The following is a 16381-nucleotide window of genomic DNA, read 5'->3' on the forward strand; positions in this document are numbered from 1 at the left end:
TATTTTAATGGCTAGGAATTCTAACAGAAATGATCGTAAAACGTAAATTTCAATTTTGAAAATACATGAGGGTATGAACAGCAACGTCACTTCACATCAACAGACTTTTTCATGAAGTGATAACGCACTTCATGAAGTATATTCTGGGCGGCATAAAGTATCACAATTCATGCCATCATGTATTTTCAAAAATGAAACTTGATTCATTCATGTGCAGAGAATTTAAACATATGTTCAATCCTCATCTTAGGTACATGACTATTTCACAGTCCTTTCATCATTAAACATGCACTTGAATAAGATGGATATTCTTCATCCTGCATGTGAACATGCATGCATGTCCCACAGTTATAAGAAAAGAACACTTTTCCAGTATGATTATGACACAAGTATGAAAACATGTTCTGCAATTGAATACAATGAAGACATTGCTCAAAAAGGAAGAGAGCACTTTAGAAGAGGATAAACTCTCTCAAGACAGTCTGCTATAGCAAAGATTTTTTTGAAGCATACTCATGATGTCAGTGGCTTGCAAATCTAAACATTTACTCCACCATCTTTTTTCCTTGATGACATCAAAAATGAATCATGCTATAAATTGTCTTGTTTGTCAACAAAGACTAAATTTTCAACAATAGTTTCTTACTAGGCATCACAGCATTCAAGGTTAAGTCAATCAGATGTCCAACATCAACAAGTAAATGTTATCAGCTTTTGTAAAGTTTGGGAAGAATGGGATAATATTGTTTTTACAACGTAATATATTACATATTGAAACCACTTGACAATTCTTTATTTACCAAATCATGTACTATACAATTTACTGTGCAAGTATAATTCACTCCGAGTGACCATTAAAAGTGGGGAAATTAGTCCCTAATAGAAAAATTTGATACACAGCGTACCTGTAATACTTCATATATAGTCATCATAATGGACTATTGCTGTGTTTGTCTTTAATGTCCGAAGAAAAGCTGTCACGCTCTGTATGAGTCCTAAGTGACATATCCCTGAACAAAGCGAGACCACAGATGGTTAATACATACACATATATTTATGATTAACTGCATGGTCTACACTAGTTTGATACTCAATGGTTCTTCTATCATTATTTCTATAACAAATACTTCGGAATCAGTTATCATTCGTGGGGGTCTCATTTTTCCGGTTTAGTGAAACATATCAAACTACCATAACAGAAATCTTCAACCACGAAATCATTGTGTCCAAAAACATGCTGTTTCTTCTGAAACTATGAAAATATAAGATACTTAATACAATTTAATTGGAATTCCTTTAAGATTCACTGCATCATTTTCTGTTTAAATTACTGAAGAAAATTTTTGGCAGTATGATTTTTTTGTGGAGAAAGTCCAAAATGGCACAAACTAAATCAATTAATACTGGTAGCAACACCTATTCCATGACATCAACCATGATGTATTATTTATGCAAGTCTAGGAACTTTAAACAAGATGTGTTTATGATACAATTTGCCCATCCCCCCCCCCTCTTTTCCCAGTCTGGCCACATTCAACCTTCACATTGATAAATGACCTTTGTTAGTCACATGGCTTTGACCTCTCAATTCCAAACTTCCGCCAGAGTTCGTTTGCGTACCCAAACCTCTGTGTGCAGAGATGCACAGAACTATGGGTAGTATGCTCTCAATTCCTTAAGTATGAATTCAGTCTGTATTTTGTTATTCAAATTCCAAACCATCAGGTTAAAGTGATAAACAAACGAGGAAACAAGCACAATTAGACAGACCTCAAACCAATACGTCCTCCAACCTTCAATCTCAGATACTACCCATGTGTAGGAATTAATTAATATATATCTAAGCTAATAAAATCATATGTAGTAATACATATCTAAGCCTATAAAACTGTCTACATGCAGCCTATAAAACTGTCTACATTTAGGAATGCATATTTAAGCCTATGATACAATTAGTCAAATAATCCACATGTAGTACTGAGAAATATATATTCAAGCCTATATAATCTGTAAAACTTTACATATTCAAGCCTATATAATCAGTAAACTTTACATATTCAAGCCTATATAATCAGTAAAACTTTATATATTCAAGCCTATATAATCAGTAAAACTTTACATATTCAAGCCTATATATAATCTGTAAAACTTTACATATTCAAGCCTATATAATCAGTAAACTTTACATATTCAAGCCTATATAATCAGTAAAACTTTACATATTCAAGCCTATATAATCAGTAAAACTTTACATATTCAAGCCTATATATAATCAGTAATATATTCAGTAGAACAAGCTTACAGGATAATGAACCTATCTAGAAAATCAAAGCAACTTGCTGTAAACAAAAACATTCATAAAGACTTTGTATGAAAAGAATCTGGGACAATGTTCATTATCATCTGTATAAATATTAGTATGTGACTGGATTCAGGTGAATTGTATTTGTGTGTGCAGTGTTCTGATGATAAGCGTATGCATAACAAGTAAACAACACTGATAGAAGAATGTATTAGGTAAACAAAAGTCTCGCTGTCCTGACTAACGACTCCTAATGTACTGTATGTACAGAAAATATCACTGTATTTATTGTTCAATCTTCTGAACACTGTGTGTGGGGGTGGGTGGGGGGGAGTGAAGAAAGAGATAAAATGGGACCTCTGAAAGGGACAGCTAGTAGTGGTCAAAGAAAAGGGGAACATATTAGTGTGGACCTGTGGAAGTGTAGGAGAGGAATGGTGGGGAGAGATTCTGACTCCTCAATCCTCATCCAACAATTTATCATTACCTGCAGCCATTAGATAATTCTCACAAATTACTGATGTTTCACGTTTTATTTTTAGCTCAAATTTTATAATCTGTATGCTAATCAAAAGATTTCTCTGACTGTAACAATGTATCACAGTCAGGCCGTAGCATAAATCAGATACATGTATACCATTGTTATGCAATATTACAGACAGAGAGATTTAGATTTTAATCGCTGCAGAAATTCCAACAAAAATTAAAGATGACTGTAAATATAAGGAATGTAATTCTATGATGATGACTTTTGAAAATACATGAAGGTATGAACGGCAACATTTCACACTGGCATAATTTACATGTACTGTTGATACGTATGTTTCATGATGTAGTGCTGATACGTACGTTTCATGATTTATTGTTGATACGTACGTTTCATGATTTATTGTTGATACGTACGTTTCATGATGTAGTGCTGATACGTACGTTTCATGATGTAGTGCTGATACGTACGTTTCATGATGTAGTGCTGATACATATGTTTCATGATGTAGTGCTGATATGTATGTTTCATGATGTAGTGCTGATACGTATGTTTCATGATGTAGTGCTGATACGTACGTTTCATGATGTAATGCCAGTTTGAATTAGCATTGCTGTTCATAGCCTCATGTATTTTCAAAAATGATTTTTTTTCCTTTATATATATATATATATATATATATATATATACACATATATATATTATATATATATGTACATGTATTATGAAATAAATGACGTTTTTGAAATATACATGAGGGTTACAAAATGCCTTCAATACATTACAATAGCTTATAATAGTGCTTCATAAAGAGTATATATGCCAGCATCAAGTGTGGCAGTTCATATCCTCATGTATCCTTAACATTGAAATTTATTTCTTATATCTATACATTCTATTTTCATTCCTGTCAGAGAAATTTTCAGTTTAGCCATTAAAACTTGTCGTACTACATTTATCAAGATCCACACGCACATGAATTTCACATTAAGGAAATGGCTATCATTTCAATTGGTAAAGATATTGAAGGCCAAAAAAAGCATTAGAAATTGAAAAAACTCATCCTATGTGCACATATGATCTGGTATTGGTATATATACACACACACACAGATATATATAGATATATATATATATACAACCTAGATACAATAATCATGCAGTGATTATAGGGATATGTTGTAGTGCCTTATAGTGGAATATTTTAGTAGCTCCACCTGGGTTCATAAAAAGCAATGTCCCCTCTGATATCTCTGGCAATGCTTACAACAGCACACACACTAGACTCAATATTGCTTTGCTTTGCAACAAGGTTTAGTCTCCAGACAAGATAGAACATACTTAACAGCAATTCTGATGTTAAACATCTAATTTTGAAAGCAGAATGAATATGCACGGTAGCAGGCTGCATGATGTTTAAAGACTATTTCTAAAATGAGGCCTTGTAATGACATACTTTAATAAAAATAAAAAATTTATAGGTTATTTCGGGCTTGAAGGGAAAAAAACCTGAATGTGTCACCTTTCTTGAAATTATCAAACATACAAGGTAAATTTCTTCCCGACTTTTTTGCAGATTATTTTAATTTTATTTTCCCTCCAGCATTCCTTTACAATTGTCCTATGGTATTGTGGTGATAGCTATAGCCCTATTGTTCCTTTATTGCTCCATATCTGTCTATAAATAAGCAGAGTACTACATTCCATACAGAAATAACTCCCGGTCAGTTTATACTGGCTATTTAGTCCACTTACATATACGACATGCAAGTGCTTGTAATCACAGCGTTGTGACCCTCACAAAAATGACTGCATGTGTACTGGTTGATTTATTAGAAGCAAGTGAGTACTACCTATAGAGCACAGTCACTGCAAAGTGTTGGTACATGTACTTAAAGCTGCCTATCTGAAATCGATTATCAACTCATAGATATATCAAGTTATCAAACTCAGATACAGTCCCAATGTGCAGCATGCATATTTACATATATATGTCATCTAGTACAGTCACAACATTGATTTGACTGACTTCTCGAAAATCAGTTCCTTTTTCTAGACAATCAATAAAGTAGTATAATAAAATTAATATAGTAGTATAATAAAAAGTATCACAAAGTCGATAGAGTATACACGACGAGTTTCTTCATCAGGAGTATATCTTTAGGAGTTCATGGATATCATTACAATGTCATATACTCCTGAAGAATTGAAGAAACTAGTTGAGTATATTCTATCGGCTTTGTGATTTTTTTTTTAAAATATATATATACAAACATGTATATAAACAAATGTCAATATCCTAAGTTTGCCCCAACATGAAAACCACAAGGTTAAGGATGTCATTTGATGGTTCACAGACTGGTAAACCCACAGTTGTCATTACAAGTGTCACAGAGAATGATGAAATGAGTAAACTGCATTTAGGTCAGTCAATCTGTGTACATATACATATATGTACAATTCCTTAGAGCTTAGAGTTGTATATCGTCAACAACAAAGCTCTGAAGGTAGAGTGCAGAGGGCTGCATGCAGTACTGATAGGCCTTTGCACTAAACTTGCAATATGCATGGTGGCCAAATTGTCCTTCAGCCCAGCAGAAAGCAACAGCACATATTGTTTGGACTGGTCAAAATTAATAAAATGTCTGACATTAAGAATAATCAGAGTTCTAAAACTCCAAATACTAAATAGACTTGAATCATTTTAACTTGTGACTAGTATGATAATAAATGTTTATTCTAAATAGTTCCAATGTCATTCTGATGCTATTATTTAAATGACTCATCCCATAGCAGATTAACAAGTCCATTCTCTACCCATACAATAATACTAATGGCTAATCTAACTTCTAAATGAAGATCATTACATTTGTGTATCAAGATAATCGTGATTAATGATAATACCCGTTACAGGGGCATTGTTTGCCTTGTGTACAATCATCAATATTTCAGTATGGAGTAGAATCCACCAATCACCTTTAATTGCAGGCTTCCTCAGAATAAAACAGTCAGACAAAAATAAATTGTTGTGTTTAGATACATTGGTAATGCAATTCCTCCAACCCACCCCAGCATAGTCGTGAATCATCTCCATTACATAAAAACACTATGGATTTCTATAATTCTTGTCATATAATTTCTTTCACAGGAACACCCTTTGTACATAAAAAGATTTGCAAGATTTATCCTCCTTCTTCAAATTTGAGTATCAACAATCTTTTACTTGGTTTGAAGAATTAAACATTTTAATTTATTTTAAGGTAGTTACTACCTTGTTAGGTTTTATATCCAGTGCCATGTGTGTACTGTGATAAAATTCAACAAAAGAACCTCCCCACTTAAGCTGCGACATATGGCCCCAGTGATTTAATTAGTAAAGCATCAAACTTTGAATTATGCAATTTACAATGCCCTAAAATGTTCATTAATACCTTAACTTAGAGGTTTAGCATTTCATTTTACTGAAAAGTTCATTCACATTAAGAGCCATGCAATCTTTTGAAATCGGGTTTGTCTGTTTTTGTTAAATCACTATTGATATTCAACGATTGACCGGTTTTCAAAGTCTTTGTTTATATCGAGCACAAGGTTGTCCAGATTTCTCTTTTTTGTAATAAAGAAAATTATATCCAAAAGGCAAGACTGGACAATCTTGTGCTGATTATGAAATTCATAAAAATAAATATAATAAAAATCTGCAAAAACTATGTTTTCTATTTCTACTGCATTTATCTGTATTGACCTCAGGTAGTATTTCTGTAGTTTTCAGGTTGAGAGTGACCAATGAAAACTTTTTTTTTTACCCTTATCTTCCAATATCCCAGGGGAAAAGGACTGTACACTTACTGGAGATACTATCAGTGTTTAATATTTACCAAAAAGTATAATAGATAAATCAATATTTTCTTTGAAAAGAGGGATGGTAAAAAGGGACCACAAGCTACGTCAGCTGTTGTGGGGAGGTCCTTTAACATAATCATTACAGGCATCATTATATTTGGTGCCAGTGTTTTGTGTGTTTTCAGTTAGACTAGTGTAAAACATTCTAATAATTCACAAAGATGGACATCTTATCCTGACCACTAGGTGGCAAAAATAAACAGTAGTTGAACAAATCTTAAATTAAAATCTCTGTATTGGATGCTTTCAATTAAAATTCAGCAAACACCCAAACAGCGGCAAAAATACCTTAATCTACCCAGAGGGCCTATAATGGGAAGTTAACAAAATATTGGCATTCCTGTGACTAATGCTTTTGCAGTTCAATAAACATTATAAGGGTGGGCCAGCGAAACCTACCCATATTTTGAAGACGGAACTGAATACGGAGACAAACCAAGTCTTGCTGTCATATAGCTGTGTGTTTCCCTTTTAAAAACATTAAGAAGATATTTACTTTTGAAACCATTATTTTTATTTTAATTCCCTGATTTTTCCACTTAAAACTGCATGACTAAATGTATACATACTAATTCAACCAAACTATGTGTACACAGCATGCAGAATCAAGTGTCATCTTCACAATTCCCTGTGATTCTTTTCTCTCATTTTTAAGGTGACAGACTGTAAAAGTGCATGCACATCTGGGTTTATTTTGCTATTTTTAACTGTTTTCATGCTCTCTATGGTTAATTTGACAAGCCTATCTCCTCTTGAATGAACTTGATGAATGTTGTCCTAAATGAAAAAGAATTGAATGTCCCACCCCTATTTTTTTTTAATTCAGCAAAAATACTTTAAAACTCGCATGAGCCTTATAATGTCCTATTACTGGATTCTTCTATCATTATTCATTTTAATTTTTTCTCTTTTTTTGATTAACTGTGCTCTATAGTAGGTAAATCACAATTTGTATATTTCTTTTCCAATACTGCTGTAACACAATTACTTTTATCAAAAACATAAAATCACCACAAAAATATCCCCACCTATCCAAATTACTCCTTATTTAAAAAATAATCCACAGCATGTGTATCAAATATGCATATAATAGCAGTGGTCCTGCTCTCAGGTGAATATATATATATATATATATATATATATATATATATATATATATATATCTGAGATGTTTATATTTCAATTCACTAACAAACCTTATTAATATGTGCTTCATTTCCAATTAAATATTAATATATTGTCAATGTAAAATAATCTTCACAGATCAATTACCTCAAATTTAGCATTCATTATCTGTCACATCAAGTCACGTTTATTCTACAGAATTTTTTTGATATGCTATATTGCATATAGTATACTAACTATACGTAATGTATAAATATGCATATTATTTTTGGGCTTTAACCTTTTATCCCATTCTCCAGGAACCCAAAAAATCAAAGAATCTAGAATCAAAATGTTTTCCTACTCCTCTTCTGAAATTTTCCTGTACACCCTTGACCACTAGCCTAATAAGTACATTGTTTAGGAACATTACTTTGAATTGCAGGTTCAACTGAAAGAACGCAGGGCAGAGGTCTCATATCACTATATTCAATCCAAACTTCAAAACGCAGAGCAGAGGCAATTGATAAAAAGGTTTTGGGGAAAGTATGTAAAATCAGTTTCATTACTCTAATTTGAGAAATTTCATTCATTAAGCCCATAACTTTCATCATTAGATGATTCAGGAAAGAATTAAAGGACACTGTCATTTATTGTACACCAACTTTTATTTGTGAGTTGCCATTAGTAAATAGTAGAAGCATTTGCACTGAGTTACATATTTACGAGTGTGCCTGTATGTATCCATTTTCTACATTTCATTTAACACAACTAATTTTCAGAATATACCGTGCTCACAAATCTTGCAATTCTTTCTTGCCTGTGAACAAAAGTTAATTGTTTTAAAAGTCTGACACAGTGTCACTATACTCTTTACTTGAATAACATAAGGGCCTCTTACTATAGTGGATTGTACTACAATATATTGTACTACAGTGGGTTGTACTATAGTGGATTGTACTACAATATATTGTACAATAGTGGCTTGTACTATAGTGCCTTGTACTATAGTGGATTATACTAAAGTGGATTGTACTACAACATATTATACTATAGTGGATTGTACTACAATATATTATACTACAGTGGATTGTACTACAATATATTATACTAAAGTGGATTATACTAAAGTGGATTGTACTATAGTGCCTTGTATTATAGTGGCTTGTACTAAAGTGGATTGTACTACAATATATTGTACTATAGTGCCTTGTACTAAAGTGGATTGTACTACAATATATTGTACTAAAGTGGATTGTACTACAGTATATTGTACTACAGTGGATTGTACTAAAGTGGATTGTACTACAATATATTGTACTAAAGTGGATTGTAATAAAGTGGCTTGTACTACAACATATTATACTACAGTGGATTGTACTAAAGTGGATTGTACTACAATATATTGTACTAAAGTGGCTTGTACTACAGTGGATTGTACTACAACATATTATACTAAAGTGGATTGTACTACAGTGGATTGTACTACAGTATATTGTACTACAGTGGATTGTACTACAGTATATTGTACTACAGTGGATTATACTAAAGTGGATTGTACAATAGTGGATTGTACTAAAGTGGCTTGTACTACAGTGGATTGTACTAAAGTGGCTTGTACTACAACATATTATACTAAAGTGGATTGTACTACAGTGGATTGTACTACAGTGTATTGTACTAAAGTGGATTTTGATTGTAGTAGAATTGTATTGTATAGAAATTGGTCTATAGTGGTATATTGCACTACAATGAACATGTACTAAGGTGAACACATAGCATTAAACTGACTGTAGAATGTTTTCCCCATACAACAACAACATATAAGCTTGAAAGTTTGGAAATAATTCATTCAAACTATCAGATCAATCCTAATTCACATCATCCTACATTTAAAAAATCAAGGATATACATGCAAATATAGACTTGTGTGTGATCCTCAAACTCTTCACAAAGTGATCCATGACTCATAGTGTGGTCACTTAATCAACATGCCAAGAAGTGATTTTTGAAAAACTTAAATGTGTCCTTGATGCCTCGTGCCCTTTGGGTTTCAGTGCAACAATTACAGTGCCTTTAGTACTTATACAAATGTAGTAGTATAATTAATACCTTCAAAGAAAGGTGTCTGCTTCCAGTTGCAGACTCTCATTGAAATGAATTCATATGAGGATGACCTCTATATTCCTGGTACAGATTTACTGATATAGACAATGCTTCTCCTCGTACTAAATGATTTATGGCATTGGAAAATAGACTGATTTAATTAACACTATTTTGACACCATTTTCTGAAAACTACAGGTAAAAGATGAATTATTCTAACTTGGTTCAGTACAATAATTCTTAGACCGACTGTAACAATCTCATTCCACACACTGTGGTTACACCGATTTTTCATTTCCGATATTTTTTTGTCTCCTATCAAAATGAATTACTTTTATTTTTAACACCTAACCAAACTTACTTATTCATATCACACAGGGCACTTTAAATATAACATTGGCTTCATTCTCAAATTTTGAAAATTTACAGTGCAATTACTGTTTTATTCATAGATAAGGCCACTTTTAAAAATCAAATATTGAAATCCAAAAATGATTTATTCCTGCATGATTACAATTAGCTCACCATTGATGGACATAGAGTTTAGGGGGGTTAACATCAGTGACCTACAGTAACATGTTCAGGGGAGGAGAGGAGGGGGGGGGGCAGATATTTTAGCCACTTACTGTCCCCAAGGTTGGGGGGATATTAGAATTAGACCATTCATCACAACTTTCAATACGCTCAAACTTGGTGCAAGTATTGCTTATGACCAACTCAGGTGTCCAACGACTCTGAACCACAGTCATTTGGTCAAGGTCAAGATATTAGAACCATTTTGACTGTACCCAGCGGAAGGTATGATTTAAAGGGACTGATTCATGATTTTACTCAAACTTTTGTTTAATTTTCACTTTTAATGATCAAAATCTACTGTCTAATATGTTTAAAAGGTTTCAAACAAAAAAATGAGGTTAAACATTGAGAAAGGAGTTTATTATGTGTTGTGTAAACAAAGATGGAGACATATGTTATTGTTTACAAAGTTTTAAACATGTATGCTTATCGATCTATTTGTTTAAATTATCATTATATATATCACATTTCAAGTATTCTTTAGGTAAAATGTGCCATTCAAATGTTAAATTTGTGTCTGTGCAAAATCTTAAAATGCTTAAAAATTACAAAATTAACATTTCACTAGTTTGTTTGCAAACATAAAAACTACCCAAGTTTTGTTTACATAACAAAGAGATCATTATTAGGCTCAAATATTGCTCTTCTCCTTGAATTGAGAAAGTTCAAATTTTGGTTATCAACTTTAAATGAGTTATATTTTTAATGTTTAACATGAAAAAAATTTAAAAATAATTCAAAAAGCGTGAACCAGTCCCTTAAAGTCCCATTTAATGGCAACTCTATACTTTCTTTTTGTTTACTTTCTTATTCACACAAATAAAACTATCATAAGGTTTCTCCCTCTATTCCTGCACTCCCAAACCTAACCAGTGTATCAATGCACTATATCACCACCACATGTGACAACTAGTGTACGGACTGTTTGTAAATGATAAGTAATATCGTATTGACAAATTTGATGGTGCATTCGTGCCGCACACTTCATTTTATCCTTTAAGTGTGACAGCACATCCTGAACACACGTTTTCTGAGGACCAGAACCGTGAAAAAAAAATTCAAATGTGTAAAAAAAAAAAAAAATACCAGAGAGCTAAAAAGGAAGTGTCTCATGGCAAAAAGGAAGAAATGAAAGAGAATTGATTGCTTTCCTGAAAATTGAGAAATCAAGTGCCAAGTGCCAGAAAACAAAACTGTTACAGGACATAACCTACTTTGAATTGCAGCCTCTGAAAGAAAAAGACAAAAAAAACTTCTAAAATGGATACTATCATAGACAATTTGAATAAATACTCTACATGGCATACGTAAATTACTCAGAATATAAATCATTTCAACAGGTATATGTGAAATATTTTTGTATCATTAAACTAAATGGACACAGGCCATGTCTTCACCCTTGACTGTAAATTGTTTGTCTGTTCACAAGAATTTACCACAAAAAGTTATTAACAAATCTTGATGACATGTTCGGAAAAAAGTTCCTTGGGGCAAGGAAAAATTTATTATTTGTTTTAAATGAATCTGGGTGTACAGTCATGAGCTCCCATAGCGCAGCTCCTTCTAATTCAGTATCAGAATTATATCATGAAACAGAAATCAAAGATTCCTGTCAGATATTGAATGCATTTGGACATTGTATTCTTATCTAATATAATCTTGCTTATAGAAGATGGACACAATCCTGGGATAAATATATAACAGGCTCATCAGATTCTTTGCATATATAAAATCATATATGTGCTCAACATGAATTTATATGTTCTTTGAGCCTACACTTATTAAAAAGAAATGATGTCCCTGTCCCATTTCAAATTTATCCATCACCATTCAATATAACTGCACCCACCTCAACTTAAGGTTATTGGTGAAATAAAGAATATTTTTTTTAAAAAGGGGGGAGGGGGTCCCCTGTAAATTACTGTATATATATTCAACAGACCACCCACTCCCATAATGCACTAGCCTTACCCTATCCAAATTTAATACTTTCATATTTTGCCTTTTAAAAAGTCATATCTGCATTATTATTTACAATTAAATAAAATCAAACATCTCATTTTGGGATTTAAATCTTTGATCTGAAATTTCAATGTCTTGACTCAATTTTAATAGATACTCTACAGATTTTCTGTTGTTTTCACCCTTGGAACTTTTCGTTGACACTATGGATTTTGACAAGAATGAACAACAAAATCTTGCCTGAGGGATATATACTTTTAACGTGCTCTCTAAAAACAGAATACTGGAGGAAAATATCAAGCACAATTAGGCCTGAAATCTTCTTTGATTTACAGAAAAATAATTGATCATGAATCATTGTCGAAACATTTGATAGTACAGGCAAAGCATCAGTTAATTACAAGGAGCGCCACCTGTGCCTGGCATTAAACTTTTATCTCTCAGACTCTTTGAAGCCTATTTGAGCAAAATCAGTGATACAAGAACCAATATCACAAGTCACAGGAGTCTAGTCAATAATTCATAATGGGTACCTATTAAGAATTGTTCATTATCACCATTGTTGTGTCGTTTTCTCTTTATTTTGAAATGATAAGTGATTTACAGTACAAATGAAAATAAAGTTAAAGTACACATACAGCGACACTTAAAATTCAACCGTTCTTCGAACGACAAGATGAAATCTTTCAGAAAGAAGACAGGAAGGAAAAAAAAAATAAGATTAAAATTTCCATAACTTGAAGTCATACTAAAATAACCCACATCTTTCTAGATTTGAATATTTCAAAAAACACAACACGTACGTCAAACTTGATAAATTAACAGAAAAGTTTTCAAAAAGCCGTCTTTAGATAGTTACAATGATTTACTGAAGAAAATACACAAGCACAGCTAGTATTCAGATATTATATCATAATCCTTTAGATAATGAGTCTGTAGTAGGTCTACACATATTGTACATATATTGACCAAGTTATGAAACTACACAACGTGCACTGTCAGTGTCTTCAACCATTGTACCAGAATGATGGGATTACAAGACTGTTAACTTCATTTTTGGTCCCCAAAAAGTAGTCACACTAAAAATTTAATAATGATAAAAAAAAAACTTATTCATTCATACCACACAGAAAACAAGACAGTATTGTACGTGGAACGAAATATCAAAGTCGCTCAGCTGATGAAGAAATTTTGATGGAACCGTTAGATCTAATGGGGGCGGTTAATACCCAGTGACCCCATTACGGATTCCAGTGACAAACTAACTACTGTCACGAATATTCATCTCCAAGACACTCACAACCAATAAATCACACATTTTCATGAGGAACGGTGATTAACGAAAAGATTCACCTCAGTAAAATGTCCAGCGTCAACAACATAAGCTCTTTCACTTTACAAGTCTTCGTCAACTCAAAACCTCTCTCTTTTTCCACCGGAAATCTAGAGACACTTTGTGGAGTTTTAATTTGTCTTTTGGGACGACAATCCACTTACCTATGGCATCTCGGATGGCCTGGTCGTCCGCCAGGACTTCCATTGGATCACCGGAATCAGAGAAATCAAAATCTTGTGTATTTACAAATCCATGTGTATATTGACGATCTTTTTTCTTTTCTGTGTACACATTACACTTTACCCTTTGCCCTCATGACGTAGGAGCACATGACAGTTCAATTATTAAGATTTTGATGGGGGTTGTCTCCCTTTGACTGTGAACTCAAAATTATTTACTTTCTAGCAATGTTTGGTAATGTCATGCATTGCGATTTTTTTTATTGTTTCCTCGATTTATTCAATATTTCTTGAATCACTTGGTCCGCTAGATCATGTACTTGTTTGTACATAGGCCTAAATTTATAAGCTTAAAGTAACTACCGTCGTAGAAAAGCCAGAATTGGTAGCTTCGACGTCTACCATTACATATATACAAGGTATAAACAAATTTATAAAATATTTTGCTCTTACCGCTCAAGACATCTTTAAATATATGCCACTTGTTGATAATAGTGATCATATTATGAACAATGTTCGCACTTCAAAGGAGTGTTTTCAAATGTAATCCTTGATTTTTTCCCCTTTCTTTTTATTTTCAAATTTACATCAAATCTCGTATGCAAATCTAGACCATGTGCATGTAGACTGTATGACCTCTGGGTACCTGTCTTAGTTCCTTTACAAAGACTTTTGAATCTTGTCTCTCTTTTTTTTAACCAAAGAATACAATTCCATCGATAACGAGAAACCATATTCACTACAGTCTCTGGAGACCACTACTTAAAAAAAGACAACAGACTCTCAGATCTCTGGAGACCACTACTTAAAAAAAGACAACAGACTCTCAGATCTCTGGAGACCACTTAAAAAAGACAACAGACTCTCGGATCTCTGGAGACCACTTAAAAAAGACAACAGACTCTCGGATCTCTGGAGACCACTACTTAAAAAAAGACAACAGACTCTCAGACCTCTGGAGACCACTACTTAAAAAAGAGACAACAGATTCTCAGATCTCTGGAGACCACTACTTAAAAAAGACAACAGACTCTCAGATCTCTGGAGACCACTACTTGCAAAAAAAGACAACAGACTCTCAGATTCTGAGATTCTCTTTTGATGGCATTGATCAATACATACTGATAGATTGAAGGCTACTTTTGAAGATCAAAGAATATAGGCTTATATAGACTTGCAAACATGCAGAGTCCCGGAAAGTGTATTTGACAGCCATAGAATATAGGTTCCTCAACAGAAAGCATAGACTATAGGCTCCTCAATAGAAAGCGCCTTTTAGCAGCATAAAATACATGCAGGCTCATCAACAGAAAGCATAGAATACGAGCTCCTCAATAGAAAGCGTCTGTTGACACCATAGAATGCTGGATCCTCAATAGCATAGAAAACGTTTTTTGGCAGCATAGACTACTTGATCCTCAATAGAACACGTCTTTTGGCAGCATAGAATACTGGCTCCTCAATAGAACACGTCTTTTGGCAGCATAGAATACTGACTCCTCAATAGAACGCGTCTTTTGACAGCATAGAATACTGGCTCCTCAATAGAATGCGTCTTTTGGCAGCATAGAATACTTGATCTTCAACAGCCTAGATTAAGCGTCGTTTAGTAGCCCCTCAATAGGAAGACTCCCAAATAGAAACTGTTCTGATACAATAAGATACTGGATCCTAGATAGAAACTGACTTTTGGGACTATGGAATACAGGCTATGGAATACAGGCTCCGGAATACAGGCTATGGAATACAGGCTCTGAAACTTGAAGCCATCTTTTGAGAAAGAGCTTTTTTGAGAGAAACTTGTTTTCAAATTTTTGAAATCACGGAAAACTGATTCACAAAAAGGAAATGCCTTTATAAACCACGGAATACAGACTACCAAAACTAGGGTATGAGACCTGTAAATAGAAACTGTCTTTTGCACGAGACTATAGTAGACAGCATGCAGCTAGCATAGAAACCGTCTTTTAAGACCAAAGAATACATGTTCTCAAATAGAATTCTGATCACAGCGTATGGACACGTCACTAGATTACAGACTTCTGAGACCTTATTATAAATGTTCTCGTGTAGAAGCTGTCTTTTAAGGCCATAGAATACGGGATCTATATTTTAACTTTCCAGTGGCCTGGATTTCCCGGGGGGAAATCTCAAACTTACGGTTTATTTATTTAAACAGTCGAAATTTGAGTAGTCTCAGAATACAGGTTTCGATAATAAAAAAGAAAGAAAGAACGAAAAACACAGGCTCCTCGGCAGGAAATATGTTTTGAAACCATAAAATATGAGCCCCCACACACATGCTCCTTAACAAAGACTTTTTTTCTCCGATCACAGACTTCCACTTCTGGACGAAAACCGCCCATTGAGACCATATAATATATAGGCCTCCAAAATAGGAACACCCTCTGGGATGAACATTTCGATCAGG

General features: G+C 33.4%; 1 protein-coding gene and 1 long non-coding RNA gene across 28 annotated transcripts in view; one reads left to right on the top strand and one right to left on the bottom strand.

Annotated features, from left to right (window-relative positions):
• The window catches only part of LOC130046953 (uncharacterized), a 45810-nt gene extending 37472 nt beyond the window's left edge, over positions 1-8338 (top strand). Inside the window, exon 3 of the long non-coding RNA XR_008796026.1 lies at positions 8238-8338. This is a non-coding gene — a long non-coding RNA (uncharacterized LOC130046953). The remainder of the gene's footprint in view (positions 1-8237) is intronic.
• The window catches only part of LOC125683089 (myelin regulatory factor-like), a 77718-nt gene extending 63615 nt beyond the window's left edge, over positions 1-14103 (bottom strand). For 17 of the 27 annotated variants that reach the window (XM_056140781.1, XM_056140778.1, XM_048923865.2 and 14 more), the window contains exons 1-2: positions 13933-14085; positions 11688-11702 (exon numbers count right to left, since the gene is read on the bottom strand). In XM_056140781.1, coding sequence (XP_055996756.1) covers positions 11688-11702; positions 13933-13975 — 58 coding nt within the window. In that variant the 5' untranslated portion in view covers positions 13976-14085. Of the gene's footprint in view, positions 1-11687; positions 11703-13932 lie in introns of all 27 variants that reach the window. The other 10 variants (XM_056140783.1, XM_056140773.1, XM_056140777.1 and 7 more) reach the window with 3 other exon arrangements.
• Between the last annotated feature and the right edge of the window lie 2278 nt (positions 14104-16381).

The sequence above is a fragment of the Ostrea edulis genome, chromosome 6 (assembly GCF_947568905.1).
Source record: "Ostrea edulis chromosome 6, xbOstEdul1.1, whole genome shotgun sequence".
Classification (NCBI taxonomy): domain Eukaryota; kingdom Metazoa; phylum Mollusca; class Bivalvia; order Ostreida; family Ostreidae; genus Ostrea; species Ostrea edulis.